Source organism: Daucus carota, chromosome 7 (genome assembly GCF_001625215.2).
Source record: "Daucus carota subsp. sativus chromosome 7, DH1 v3.0, whole genome shotgun sequence".
In the NCBI taxonomy this organism is placed as follows: Eukaryota; Viridiplantae; Streptophyta; class Magnoliopsida; order Apiales; family Apiaceae; genus Daucus; species Daucus carota.
In genome coordinates this window covers 5,463,969-5,478,762 of record NC_030387.2, presented here as the reverse complement: position 1 = coordinate 5,478,762, position 14,794 = coordinate 5,463,969, and the positions used below count along the sequence as shown (strand labels likewise).

General features: G+C 39.4%; 3 protein-coding genes across 3 annotated transcripts; 1 reads left to right on the top strand and 2 right to left on the bottom strand.

The window, feature by feature from the left end:
- Positions 1-1,793: 1,793 nt before the first annotated feature.
- Positions 1,794-4,262, bottom strand: LOC135147744 (protein MAINTENANCE OF MERISTEMS-like). Its single transcript, XM_064081072.1, has 4 exons — positions 3,588-4,262; positions 3,419-3,498; positions 2,811-3,330; positions 1,794-2,702 (listed from the first exon to the last, which is right to left on the bottom strand). Exons 1-4 carry the CDS (start codon positions 4,203-4,205, stop codon positions 1,920-1,922), a joined length of 2,001 nt encoding a protein of 666 aa, XP_063937142.1. The 5' UTR covers positions 4,206-4,262; the 3' UTR covers positions 1,794-1,919.
- Positions 4,263-6,942: 2,680 nt separating this feature from the next.
- LOC108193798 (uncharacterized) lies at positions 6,943-8,775 on the top strand. The gene has a single exon (XM_017360617.2). It carries the CDS (start codon positions 7,358-7,360, stop codon positions 8,420-8,422), a length of 1,065 nt encoding a protein of 354 aa, XP_017216106.1. The 5' UTR covers positions 6,943-7,357; the 3' UTR covers positions 8,423-8,775.
- A 1,651-nt stretch (positions 8,776-10,426) lies between these two features.
- Positions 10,427-12,511, bottom strand: LOC135147869 (serine/threonine-protein phosphatase 7 long form homolog). Its single transcript, XM_064081898.1, has 4 exons — positions 12,408-12,511; positions 12,220-12,241; positions 10,774-11,627; positions 10,427-10,672 (listed from the first exon to the last, which is right to left on the bottom strand). Exons 1-4 carry the CDS (start codon positions 12,509-12,511, stop codon positions 10,513-10,515), a joined length of 1,140 nt encoding a protein of 379 aa, XP_063937968.1. The 3' UTR covers positions 10,427-10,512.
- Between the last annotated feature and the right edge of the window lie 2,283 nt (positions 12,512-14,794).

Here is a 14,794-nt window from a genome sequence, read left to right as displayed (position 1 = left end):
AAGTGATAATTGAGTAAATTTGTTTATATATAGTTAGAACTAAGGCCATACACATACTCGAACTTCTCATCTGCTCATACTAAAAACATCTCATGGACAAGCAGAAACAATCTAGAAAGCTTGACGACGGGATGGAAGAATGGAGTTGTACAAAAACGAGAAGACTTGTTTCAATTGCCATGGAAAGGGATGCGGAGAAGATGAAGTTTGCTACGGAGATGCGGTTGTTGGAGTATCGAGAAGCGAGACAGGGCAAACACTGGGTGCCGACTAAGGATGAGACCCATATTGAAGTTCTGCATGGAGTCGGTCGCCCGCTACGTGAATATCACTACAGAAAAGACCGGGATATAAATGATGCCTTCTTGAAAGGAAAGATCACGGATGAGGAAAGGATAGGTTTGCTGAGAGAAAGCTCGGCAGAATACGCTGCGAAGGAGAGGATTAGAGAGAGGCATGATGAAGAACTTAAATCTGTGAAGGGGAAAAAAATGGGGGAGGGTTGTTCAAAAAAGGGATAAAAGTTGATGTCCTGGCAACGTGCATGTACTGTTGTTTTTCTTATTATGTTAATCAATAATACATTGTCCATGTCCTTTCCTACTTTGCGAACTCAGTCTTATTTATTAAGTTATTTACATTTTAATATTTTAAAGTGACCTCTATGTAATTTTCGCCTATAAATAAGTTCTCCCTCATCATCTCACTTTCATCACTAGCTCAAACACATTATATCATTTATGGATTCCGCTGCTGCCGATAAGTGCTACTGTGACAAAGCCCTTGTTAAGAGGGTTTGTCGGGACAACGGTCCCGACGTTGGTAGACGGATGTTGCAATGTCCTGACGGCGCAACTGGTTGTGGTTACTTACTATGGCTAGATGATCGACTAGACAACCGTTCAACTGTGGTCATCAACAAACTTGCTGAGGAAATAAGTGACCTCAAATGGTCGCAGGCAGCGGAAGTGGCAGAAATGGAGACGAAGCATGCCGAAAGAGTAAGAAGAATGAGGAAGACCATGAAAGGTGATGGATCTCGATGGGATGCTGAGGATGTGTGATGTTATTCATGTTATGTGTTTGGCTTCCAATGCTGTTTAACTTATGCACATCTGTCTATCTATCTTTATAACTGTTCCAATTGTTGTTTGCTCGTGTTACGTTTGTAAGTGCCCACTCGTATGTTTTAGTGGAATTTTAAGTGGTATGTTGATGCGTACTATGTTTGTGTGGCTTTGTTAGCAATGACAAACAATAAAATTCATGTTCGCCCCCCAGTCGGGCGAACATACAAGGGCTTGCCTCGTATCACTTGCGTTTACACTCCTCGCTTTTTTAATTACCACAAACTCAATTATCATACTACTTGACTTGCCCATTTGGATCTTGTGACTCACCGTTTTGGATGTTTAACACGCAACTACCTGTTCTATACGCTCGATTATCTGTTTTTTCTATCGTGATTATTTTGCTAGTATTTTAAAAAAAATTCAATTTTTTTTTCAAATTTTATTTAATTGAAAATTTTAATTTATTATTTATAAATTAAATTTTTCCACACCATTTAAAATATATTTAAAAAATTTCTAAATAATTAAAAAGCTCTCGTGCCTTGCACGGGCTATAAGCTAGTATTTTAAAAAAAGGTGGTTAGTTTTGTAAAGAAGTTGTTTAGGGTGGTTAGAAATTTGAAGGAGCCTCATTTATTATGTTATGTCATTTGTTATGTTATCATGTAAACGGAAAGTGCTAACATTATACAACAATATGAGTGAACAAAAAACATAAACATAATAAAAGTACATAAACCGTTCTACCCGAATAAAAGTACATAAAGATAAACATAATGCATTATCAAATGCATAATAAAAGTGCATACACATAAACAAAGTACATACGAGGGGAAGCCAAAAAGCCTACTTCTTCGTATGCCCGAAGAAGTGACTTCCAGTGTGACATCTACGACCCTTCCCCTTCGCAGCTCTAGGTGGCTGCTGTCTCTGCTCATGCTCGGATGGCTCCTCATGGTCAGACTCATCCTCAACCTCCGACGGCTGTGCTGCTGCTCTCGGTGGACGCACAGGTGCGTACGCCCAGGGGCTACTATCCCCCGCAAATGAAGCAAAAGCGGGTAAAGGTGTGGTAAAACCCTGGCCGCTGGTGGACATCATCGGCGTGAACGTGACAGGTGGACTCCCGAATCTGTATGTACTGCTCCCAAAGGACGGCTCCTGGGTGAATGGGGGAGGTGTGTGATCCTCTAAGAATGACATGTCAGGACGATATACATATGACTCTGACAAGTGATCCTGTGACGGACCCTCATCGTCCTGTGCCTCATCATCCCCTAATCTGCTCCTTTGGGGCCATGGAACCCCCTCAGATGTAGAAGGCTGAATGAATGGAGACCAACCACCAGCCTCAAAAGTACCTGCTCCATCATGACCTGCAGAATGTGAGGTGCCTGCAAGGTGTGAGCTACCCACATGGGTGTAGTAAGTGCCCTCTTCGGGCACTACCGGTGTGACTGGTGGTCGTCCCCTACGCCCTGCAGGAGCCCGTGCCCTAGGTCTGGCAGGGGCCTGTTCCGTAGGTCGACGCTGTACACGAGTAACCATATCCTGTAAAATATGGTTTGCCAGACCCAAATCAGGAGCATAAGGGTCAATGGCACGCTGCATAGCGGATAACTGCTCCTCCTGTTTACAAACATGTATATTTAAGTCAGAACAGTGTACAAAACAAGCTGAGAACATGTATATTTAAGCATGTATATTTAAGCATGTATATTTAAGCTGTATATTTACCAGTTCCTGTGTCGAGAGCTGTGTTCCCTGGAAGGCACCCTCCTGCTGTGGCCAGTGTAAGGGGTTAATGATGATTCGACGTGTCACCCTGTGGAACCATGGCAGGTATGAGGCAGTGCAACCCTCGCCATGCATAAGTGGAGGAGATGCGAGGGCACGCTCCATGCGCGTATCCCAAAGATCAACAAATGGCTCCCTCGCGTACATCCAATCAACCTGCTCGTTGTAGTGGTTGTGCAGCTCCTGATGATTAGGGTAGGGAGAGGAATATGGTACACCCTGCATAAAACCAAACTGCCTCGTCACCCTGTCCGTGTAGCACCACTCGACGTAGGACATGTACATCATGGGGGCGGGAGCCGTCCAACGCAAGTACACAGTGGCCTCCGGGTGATGCTCTGCAGGTAAATCAGCATATGGCCTCCATCGAAACTGTCGGGGTGTCAACGCATCCAACTCATACTGTGTCATGCGGCTCTGCGCATGCGGCACCTGACAACGCCTAAGTGGCGCCTTCCACCTACAGTGGAAGTTGGCATAAGTGGTCAGAGGTTATACATGCAACAAATATGAATTGAAGTTAATCAACAGAAGGAGTGACAACATACCTCAGCGCCAGCGGGTACTCGAACAAGGGTTGACCCCTGTGCCTAGGCGCTAGTGACGGAAAGCGCTCGTAAATCCACACCTAGCGGCAAGGTTAGTATAAGTGCACATGATGAATAAATAATGCAACAATAAAGACGAGAAAGAAAGTTGTGGTTGGTTTAGTATTACCTGTACCAATGTGGCGTAGCCACAGAAATCAGTACAGTTATCCCGGCTAGAAGAACATAGCTTCTGGTATAGGAAGCCAAGAACAGCACTACCCCAGCTATACCGACGCAGCTGGTCCATGTCCCTCATTAACCATAGAAGGTCAAGCTGCACGCGGTTCCCGCTGCTGTGGGGGAACAATGATCCAATAACGCATAGTAGGTGCGCCCGAATATGGTAGGTAAGCTGTACACCATAACCTATATCCTCTGGATCCAACTGCTCCAACCGCTCACAAGACCCGAAGTTATCCACAAGCCATTTGATCTTTAAACCACCTCGGTTAACATCGTCCTTGGCTTCTGGTAATAGCCCAAGAAATTCGCGTACTAGCACGCGCCTTTCCTCCACGCTGGTACTCGCTCCACGGAGGATGAGTGGATCACCCTCAGTGGGTAACCCGAGAATGTGATGAACATCCTCAAGAGTGATAGTGGCCTCTCCGAACGGCAGGTGGAAGGTGTGCGTCTCTCCACGCCATCTCTCGATAAAGGCTGTAATCAAACCCCTGTCGTGCTTGAACTGTCCCAGCCTAAATATGCAATCAAATCCTAAATCCCTGATTGCATCCATGATCATCTGATGCGGTCTGTGGGCTCGAACTTGCTTCCAATACTCCCCAAAATTTGTCCTCAATCTGAAATCAGGGGGTGGCTGAAATAATTGTAGTGCACAAAATATTAGTCCCTATAGGCTACAGACTCATACAAATGTAAAAAAAATTGCACTAAAGAAGGAGTTTACCTCTATGTTGTCCCACACAACCTGAGACCTGTGCACAGACTGTAATGTCAACAAACTCCCGTCTAAAGGTCCGGGACCAGAACGACCGACATCCATCTGCAAAATTAAATTCAAAATATTTGTTATTAAATTTGAAATTGTTTCATTAAATCCAATATTCGAAAAAATTTTCATTTTAATTGTAATAATATAACATTGTGATTTTAATTTTAATTGTAATTATGTCTAACTAATTTTACAAATCTTGTGATATAATTCGAATTAATTTAATTTAATTAAATTTATAAAAACTCAAATTATGTTGATTATATTTATAATATTAATTGTAATCCAAAAGATTGTACTATATTTATTATTTTACATTATTACTTAATTTTAAATTCGAAATAATTATCTCTAACTATTTTTACAAATCTTATTTTTTTTATTTATTGGAATAATATAACATTGTATAATTTAAATTTTTATTCTAATCAAAAAAACGTATTTCCTAAATTTAAGGGAGTCGTTGAGTTTTATTCAAAGTCTTTCTTATCGAACTAACCCATGATTAAAGCTAACCAAGGCCAACTAACCTATTTAATTTAATGGTGTCAAGTTTACTTTACTTCGATTTAATTTAATTTCATTTAATTCGATTTAATTTAATTTAATTTAATTCGATTTAATTCGATTTAATTTAATTTAATTTAATTCAATAAAAGCTAAAATTAAATTTATTATATTTAATCTACTCCTAACGTAAATAATACAACAATCATCACCAACTACTAATCCCATGCTTAAAGCTAACCAAGGCCAACTAACCTATTTAATTTAATGGTGTCAAGTTTACTTTACTTCGATTTAATTTAATTTCATTTAATTCGATTTAATTTAATTTAATTTAATTCGATTTAATTCGATTTAATTTAATTTAATTTAATTCAATAAAAGCTAAAATTAAATTTATTATATTTAATCTACTCCTAACGTAAATAATACAACAATCATCACCAACTACTAATCCCATGCTTAAAGCTAACCAAGGCCAACTAACCTATTTAATTTAATGGTGTCAAGTTTACTTTACTTCGATTTAATTTAATTTCATTTAATTCGATTTAATTTAATTTAATTTAATTCGATTTAATTCGATTTAATTTAATTTAATTTAATTCAATTAAAGCTAAAATTAAATTTATTATATTTAATCTACTCCTAACGTAAATAATACAACAATCATCACCAACTACTTATCCCATGCTTAAAGCTAACCAAGGCCAACTAACCTATTTAATTTAATGGTGTCAAGTTTACTTTACTTCGATTTAATTTAATTTCATTTAATTCGATTTAATTTAATTTAATTTAATTCGATTTAATTCGATTTAATTTAATTTAATTTAATTCAATAAAAGCTAAAATTAAATTGATTATATTTAATCTACTCCTAACGTAAATAATACAACAATCATCACCAACTACTAATCTAAACTAAAATTATCACTAGCACTACTAATCAACAACAATCATCACCAACTACTAATCTAAACTAAAATTATCACTAACAAATACCAACTAACAAAACCCATTATAAATTATCAAACAAATTACTAATCAAGCTTGTCATATAATTTGTATCTACTAGCAACTAAGATCAATCATTATCAAATTTATAAAAATACATGCATGCATTTTAATCAGATTGAGAATGGTGGAAAAACCTCGAAAATGGGTGAAATTGATGAATTGATCCGGTGAAAGTAGCAAAGCAAGCTCCTTTTTCCCTCTTTTCTCCCTTTCTTCTACAAATTGCAGCTTGTGGTTTGTGTGTATATAAAATCTTGAAATACAAAGCTTGTGGTGTAAAATCTGAAAATGGGTGCTGCGGCGAAGTGAAGAAGAAACAGGGGGGGTGGGTTTAAGGGTTATGTTGGACACGTGGCCGCCCCTGACTGGGCCGGACACGTCAGATGTGCACAACTATGTTCGCCCGTGGCAGGGGCGAACACAGTTGCCTGAGTTCTTCCTGTTCGCCCTTCGCAGAATCTCGGCTGAAAAAAATGTTTTCTTCTGTGTTCGCCCGAGGGGTGTTGAATTAGGGTGGTTAGTTTTGTGAAACGAAAATTTGGGTGGTTAGTTTTGTAAAGAATGTGTTCCGGGTGGTCAGTAATTTGAAGGAGCCGTGGAAGACTCCATCCTTAAAGGGGTACGCTCAGACATCTCCAAGATCTCAGGATCAACTGGCTCGAGAGCATTGTAATCACTCTCCAAAGTAGCAATATTGTGAGAAGAAGAATGCAGGACTTGAACGGACTGCAAAGGGGCGAGTTCATCGAAGACAGTGTTGCCGATAGTGTCAATGATCGTTTGAGAAGAGGAAGACTGATTCATTCGCGAATGAGACATAAAATACAAGATTCAAGAAAAAAGAGATGAATACGCTACAATTGTGGGGGACATGTTGGGCCTCAACCCAGTCAAAGGAGAAAAACTCAACAAGTCCGGCCCAAATCAAAGACTTATAAACAGGGGAAAGAAAGACTAAACAGGGTTTGAAAAATTAAGAAAGGAAAAAGGACTTGTACAATGAGGGATAATTGTAACTCTCAACAAGGAGAAGTGAGTAGATCCAAAATTGGGGAAAAGTGAAGCAAACAAAAAATAAACCACCAAATTCGTCTCATAATAAGTTACGAATCAAATTATCTAACTAATCAATCGTTTCTCCCTCGCTACTCATCTCTCTCTCTCTCTCTCTCCTCGGCATGAGAAGAAGGAGAAGTGCCGCCACTCTCACGTGATTCCTCCCCACTCTCACGTGCCTCTTCTCCCCCTCATCCCTTTCACCATTCACATCTCAAACTCTTCACGTTTCAGATCCACATCACAAATTTATAGGTACGCTTCATATCGAAATTCGATACAGATCTTATTTTAATTAGTTTCCCAGCCCTAATCTTACTCTATTTCTCTACTTATATTGATTCGATTCAATCCTTGTAATGGAGGTCTCTAGTGGACCAAGCCCTAGACTCAATTCAATTTCTATAAATAATGACACACACGCTGATTTAGATCTTCAATCTCACAAAGACTTTGATCACCATCACCATTTTGCATCCAAGAGCGCGCTTGAGATTTTACGAGAAACTGTGAGGATTCTTCGGTACAATTTATCGGGTTTTATGGCGATTACAGGCGTCTTAATTTGCCCTGTTTCAGCATTGCTGTTGTCGAATTTCTTAGTGGATCATCGTCTGGTGAAGCGCATTACGATTAGGCTTTTGTTAGTTGTTAAGTCTAGTGGCCTCCCGTTGAGGCCTTTCGTTAGACAGTCGTGTCAGAAGTTCTCGGAAATGGCGATTTCGTCTACAATGTGCTTCCCTTTGTTCATCACTTTGTTGTTGATGTCGAAAGCTGCTGTCGTTTATTCGGTGGATTGTACATATGCGAGAAGAATGTTTGATGCCAACAAGTGTTATGTAATTGTTACCAAGATTTGGAAGAGAATTGTTTCTACTTACTTGTGGGCTTGTACCGTGATGGTTGGTTGCCTCATGTTGTTCCTTGTGTTTCTTGTTACTGTCAGCAGCTTGCTGTCTTTGATCGGGTTTCCCCCTGATTTCAATGTGTATTTCGCAATTTTAATCGGGCTTTTCTTTTCCATCTTTTTGGCTAATGCTATAATAATTTGTAATATTGCCACTGTGATTTCGGTTTTGGAGGATGTAGCAGGGCCTCAGGCATTGATGAGATCGAGTATACTTATTAGGGGCCAGACGCAAGTTGGACTCTTGATATTTCTTGGTTCCACCATTGGGATGTCATTTGTGGAGGGTTTGTTTGAGCATAGAGTGAAGACGCTAAGTTATGGAGACGGTTCTTCAAGGATATGGGAAGGACCACTTTTGGTGCTTATGTATTCATTTGTAGTGCTCATCGATATCATGATGAGTACAGTTTTTTACTTTAGTTGCAAATCCTACAGTTTGGAATCTTCACATGAAGAATGTCAGCCAGTTTTAGAAGCCCGGAATATTTCCCCAGCAGCACCTGAAGTTCAATAATATCAACAACGATTTGGCTAAGATTATTTATACAAGTAGAAGGCCAGGAGCTGCTTCTCTTGTTTGCAGCTCAGTGTTGAGAAGGAAGAAGTGTGGTGTTCAAACATACTTTTTATTGGCTGGTTTGAGTAGTGAATTGGAGGCTTATATTGCCCTCAAGTTTTCATTTAGCTTGACATTATGTGTTTTTGCCCCAAGTCCAAGAATGAGGAGAACGCTGGTGAGTAACTGAGACACTGATGAAAGATATTTCATTTTTTAGGAACTGGTTGAGATATCACAGCTCAATACCTTGTAGCATATTTATTATTAATAGCAATACAAATGAATCAAAGTCGATGTCTTTTTTTGTCTCTTTTATCTTTATATGGCTTACCTATGGAAATTGGCCCTTGATACGTATATGAATTGGCAATCAATGGGAACATAGATTATAATTCACAACTGCATGCTTTAAACTTGTAGATTGTATCAATTTTTATATTCAGTTGTTGAAAGCATTTTTTGTCATAAGGATTCTGATTTGGTTATTTGATTGTTTAAGCTAAAGTACCCTTGTGAGTAGCAGTACATCCGCAGACGATTGTATGTTGTTAGTATCGTAATACTTTCCTTCTCAATCCTAAACCCTAACCGTCGGCCAATTTAATTATTAAAACTTTAACGCTATACTAAAACAGAAACATACGACATGAAATTAAAATATTTACAAGATCCGTGCTATCATATATCACAAGTTCAGCATCCTATAACTAGAATGTCATCAAAAACCTACAAATATCATCATCCCCTATGTGAACCAGTACCACAGTCAGGAACCTTCTTAGCCCTCTTTGACCGTCGAACATAAAAGACGTCAAAAGGGGGTACACTAGGCTGCGTAGCAGGCTGACTAGGTTGCGTAGACGTAGCAGGCTGACTAGGCTGCGTAGACTGTGTAGACTGTGAAGAGCTGCCCAAGTCAAAAGGGGGTACCTCTGGTGTACCATGCCAAGGCCGAATCCTGTGCTGACGCTGCACAACAGGAGGAGGCTGCTCTGTACTGGTATCTGGCATCTGAGAAGTCTGCTGCTCAGGTACTGGCTGTGAAGGCAAACTTAGGCCTAGAGAAAAACTAGGCCACCAGTCACCGGCACCGGTAGTAGTAGCTGCAGCGGCAGCAGCAGCAGGGCGAATAGAAGCTTCGGCTACAGTAGCAGTAGCTGTGGCAGCAGCAGCAGAAGCATCAGCAACAGTAGCTGTAGCAGCAGTAGCAGAAGACTCTGGGCCTCGATCCTCGCCTGTACCTATATGATCCGCATGATCAGCATCATCATCCGGCTCATCAACTAATCGTCCACCGCCTCGGCCTCCATTGCCACGAGCACGGCCTCCTCTGCCACGAGCACGGCCTCTCCCGGCACCAGCACGGCCTCTCCTGCCACCACCACGGCCTCCTCTATCACCTGCATCCTCCCCTCCCCCATCCTGTCTAGCATCCTGCTCCTCAACTTGACGTGGATCAAACTTGTATGCATTCCGATCTCGGAGATGGTGCAGACTCTGAGTGTCTAGTTTGGACATATCCGGGAGGACGTCTGCTGTCCTGGCTGCTATAGTCTCTAGCACAACTCCCTGAAATACAACGAATACAAATGCAATATCAACTACTAGAACCCATCAAATAAAGCATGACGACTAATACAACTAATACCCCAACTACAGATAACGAAAACACACGACACATATCACAGAAAGTGCAGATATAATAGTCAAAAAATACTTACCAGGTGGGTATGCAGTGCACCCAACTGACTAATGAACCTCACAGTCCGAGGCAAGTACCAATCCATGTACTCTGGGACTGTAGCATGACCATCAATCAAGTCATCAGTCCAAATATGCTCCAGACGATGCTGCAAGTGTATCATACTCGGCTGATGTACGACTGCATAATCCAAGACCTTCTGGCCCCTCAGCGTCATAACGTGATGCTCATGGGAGTAGTGTGGCTGATCCGGAATACGCTGTATCATGCCAAACTGTCTAGCAACTCTGTCCGGCTGATGTGGCTCGACTATGTAAACACATATCATGGGGCCGCGAAAGCGTCAGAGATGACGGCCGGCTAAACAATAGTCTGGCAGTGTATCAAGAATCCCAGCATAAGGCTCCCAAATAAACTCATGTGGAGCAAGCGCATCCAATGCCGCCCGAGACGTAGTCACAGTGCTTCCATCACTCTCAACGAATGAATGTCCAACAAGCCACCTATAGACATCATAGGAATACAAAAAAACACATTAGTCAATTTAAAAAGACAATTCACAACTTGAAATGTACAAACCAGTAAAAACACAGTTACTATGTACCTGGCTCCATGTGGTCCTGGAAGCTGATGCTCCCAAAAAGCAACATCCTCTAATGGAACAGTGGTCCGAACAGGGGCAAGAGTGGGCAACCTCTCCCATGCCCATAGCTGCAGTAATAGAAGGCATCCAGCTACCTCCTTAATACTCGCTTTGCAACCATTGCAAAGCTCCCTGTATAGACGAGCTAGAACAGCTGGACCCCATGCATAACCTCCGAGCGCCTCCAGGTCACGAACAAAATGAACCCACGAGGAGTGTATAAGTCCACCAGAATGGTCGGTGAACAGTGACCCCCCAAACAACTGTAGCAAGTAACACTTGGCGTGAAGCCTGATCTCCTCAACGCCTGCATCATCATGTAATCTCGCTGGAGTGAGACTCTCTACCCATGTGAGCCGTAGCCTCGAGTTATTGAAAGCCTCGGGTGGAGGAATCTGTCCAAATATCTCACCAACGATGGTCTCCCATCTCTGTCCAGGTGGAGGGCCTACAGGACACATAACGGGCTCTCCGTCAATGGGTAACCCAAGCACGACACCAACATCCTGCAGTGTAATAGTACACTCTCCCATCGGCAGGTGGAATGAATGTGTCTCTGGTCGCCATCTCTCTACCAGAGCACCAAGCAAACTCCAATCAAGCTGAAGAGTGGATACACGAGCTACCCCATAAAAATCGGCTGCCTGCAGAATGGGGATCAATCGAACATCAATGTTCAAATCAGACTGGTTGGCATCACGACGCCTGAAATACTGCAAGGGCGCAGCACCAGTTCTCCAGACAGAACGAGACCTATGAGTGGCCTGTAGGTGAAGAAGGCTAGGATCACGAGGTCCCTGGTCTCTAATAATAGCCTGTGAACAAAAACAAGGAAATACAAAGTCAGCACATCATACTAACTTTAGAGAGAAACTAACTAAATTAACACAATATAAATACTACGATTCCCGCAGAATGGTATATAATAGTATCATGTAAATCCAATAACCAATAATATGATAAAATAGCATGTATATTATTCACCGATAAATCATGTCTTAATATGCTAATGTCAATTTTCATAATTAATTAGCCAGCCAAAGACATATAATAATACATAATAAAGAGAGTCATATCCTATCAATATTAATCATGCTAATAACAAAAGCAATGTATGTGTGCGCGGAAATAAGTTCCAAATAGCTAACCAATCCTAGGCCGCTAAAATGCAACAAGTACAAACGCTCGGCTCATATTACTCCTTGACCATTACTCAACAGCCCATGTGTCCATTTTACTCACCTAGCCTTACCAACCTCTCCAAGCAAAACCACAAGAATGTATACTGAATTTCAAAGCCCTCCTCACTACAAGACAGTGTGTTTGATACATGTAAATTTACGGGATTCTAGTCAATATCAGTTTTAAGAACCGTAATATTATGTATATTTGTGTGTTTCGTATTACCCTAGCCCTCGCTCTTTTTCCCCTACAAGACAGTGTGTTTCGTAATATCAGTTTTAAGAATCGCAGTAGCTCAGAGCAAACCAGGTTACCGCAGTAAGATCACTACTAATTTATAACATTTTAATATAAACAACTGTTTTGCCCCTGGATATATTATTAATTTTATTATTTTGTGTGAGAACAATAACTGTTTTATATTGTCATGCATTTTTGGAGGAGCAGTTCCAGTTCCTGCAGGGCCAACATGTGATACGGTGTTCGGAGTGAGGAAAGGGGACACTTGTTTCGACATCGCTCAGAACTTCAAGCTCTCGGCTCATGATTTTAATTGTATCAATCCTAATGTCAATTGCGCTGCATTGTTTGTGGGGCAATGGGTTTGTATTAGCTCTTGTCTGCCTATAGCCTGGAGGGGAGACCGTCTTGATTTTATGTGTGGGTCATTGCCAGCTTATAATATGCTGGGAAACTTCCTCTAATCATGCAAGTGTTATGCACATATAAATACCATCACATCCATTCTGCTGCTTATAGTGTGGTAAGCAAGATGGGGTTTCAAGGGGAGAAGGTTGCGGTGGCTGGAGGTTTAAAGGGGAGAAGGCAATCATATGAAACCTTAAAAATACACATCCATCAACAATTAATCTAGCCTATGTGAGCTGAAAGTTAGAGTAACTAACACAGAAGTTTAACACAGGAATTTAATCAAGCACATAGCAAGCATATCAAAACAGTGAAGATTAACACAGCTATGACATTAAAATCGCTCAAAGATTAAAGAACATACACTGAAATCCATGGGTAGTTGCTTCAACTCGTTGAATAATCTCGCCTCACTCGATGGTATATATCAGCTGCTTCACCTCTGCTTCACCTCTTTATAAACACTACACTCGATGGTTAGCCGTTGAGGTTAAAGTGCAGTATATATATAAAGGGAAAACGCTACAGCGTGTAGCGTTTTCATCTTTATTAAAAAAGAGTAAAACGCTACACGACGTAGCGTCTTACTATTAAACATAAACGCTACTTAGTCTGCGTCTCTAATGGTTATTATGGGCCATTTTATCAAATTCGGTTATTATGGGCATTAACACTAAAAATATGGTTATTAAGGGCCTTTTTTCTGTATGTGCGATGGTTAGATGATAAATTTTTTTAATGAAAGGAACTCTTCAGTCAAGATCTCGCCGGAGCTACCCGCTGAGATTTATTTTCATTTAAAAAAAAAAAAAACACCAACCAAATGAGCTATCATCTGCATATAGATAAATAATTTGATAACTGTTTGGAAGTTTAAATTGATAATGACCCTGTTTAGTAATTAGAAGTTAGCGGTTAGCGGATTGAATAAGATGTTTTGACTAACTGATTGAAATAGATGTTTTGATTAGCAGATTGAATTAGCAGTTTCTCGTAAAACTGTTTGGTAAATAGCTAAATGAATAATTTTTTCAGACACAAACCAAAACCTCTGACTCAAAACTCTTCAAAGTAGTTTTTTTAAAATTAACTTTTTAATCAAAAATTCTATTTCAATCCGCTAACTACTAAATAATAATATTAGCGGATTCTAGTAGTCAAACCTCTAAAACACCTCAAAACCCTAATTTTGTCCAAAACCTTTAACTTTCAAACATGGCGAATATAATATTAGCAATTATATTAATAACTAATTTTCAAAACTAATTAAGTTTTAAAAATATATATATTTTTAAATGCAACTCGTTAGCTGTTCATTTTTATCACTCTTATTATAACTATTTTTTAATTAACCCCAGCTAATATTTTTTAAAATATTTTTTAGTTCAATCGACAATTTTTGATGGCATGATTAATATAACTAGCAATCTGGCCCGTGCTTCGCACACGGGTGACTTTTATATTTTTATATTTAAATAATTGATTGTAATATATTTTAAATTATAAGTGTAGACCACACTTAATATACCTTGACCATATTTTAACATTTAGCTTTCAATGATTCTGATCAGAATTCATTGAAATTCAAATAAATAAAAAATATGATTTTCATTAATATATTTTATATTAAAATGATGAAAACGGTTCGAGATTGTGATGAGGAGATTAACATGTTCTTAATCTTATACTTTAGTTGTATTTTAACAACAAAAATATGATTAACTTGCAGATTTATAAAAAATTTATTTATTACAATTGCAATAAGAATAAACTTATGTATTTTGGAAGAAAAAAAATATTGCATTATAAAATCAAACTAAAGATATAAAGACAAATAATAACAATAAAACATATCTCAACTTTTTCCAATGAAGCCAATACATATATTGTCCTGAATAATAATTTTACATTTAAAATCAATTACAAATTTTATATTATTTTTTGAGAAACTACAAATTTATATTATTAGTTCAAATAGTGAAGAAATTTATTTATTTCGAACAGAAGCATCTGTGCATTGTTCCACTTAGTTTTTGGTATCAATCAACATTTCCTTTCTTCTTGCTAGTCAACGTGCCACTGTTCTACTTGAGAGATACAGAGATGATATAGGATGGAAGCAAGCCCTTGGATTTCTTACCACCTTAGCTGC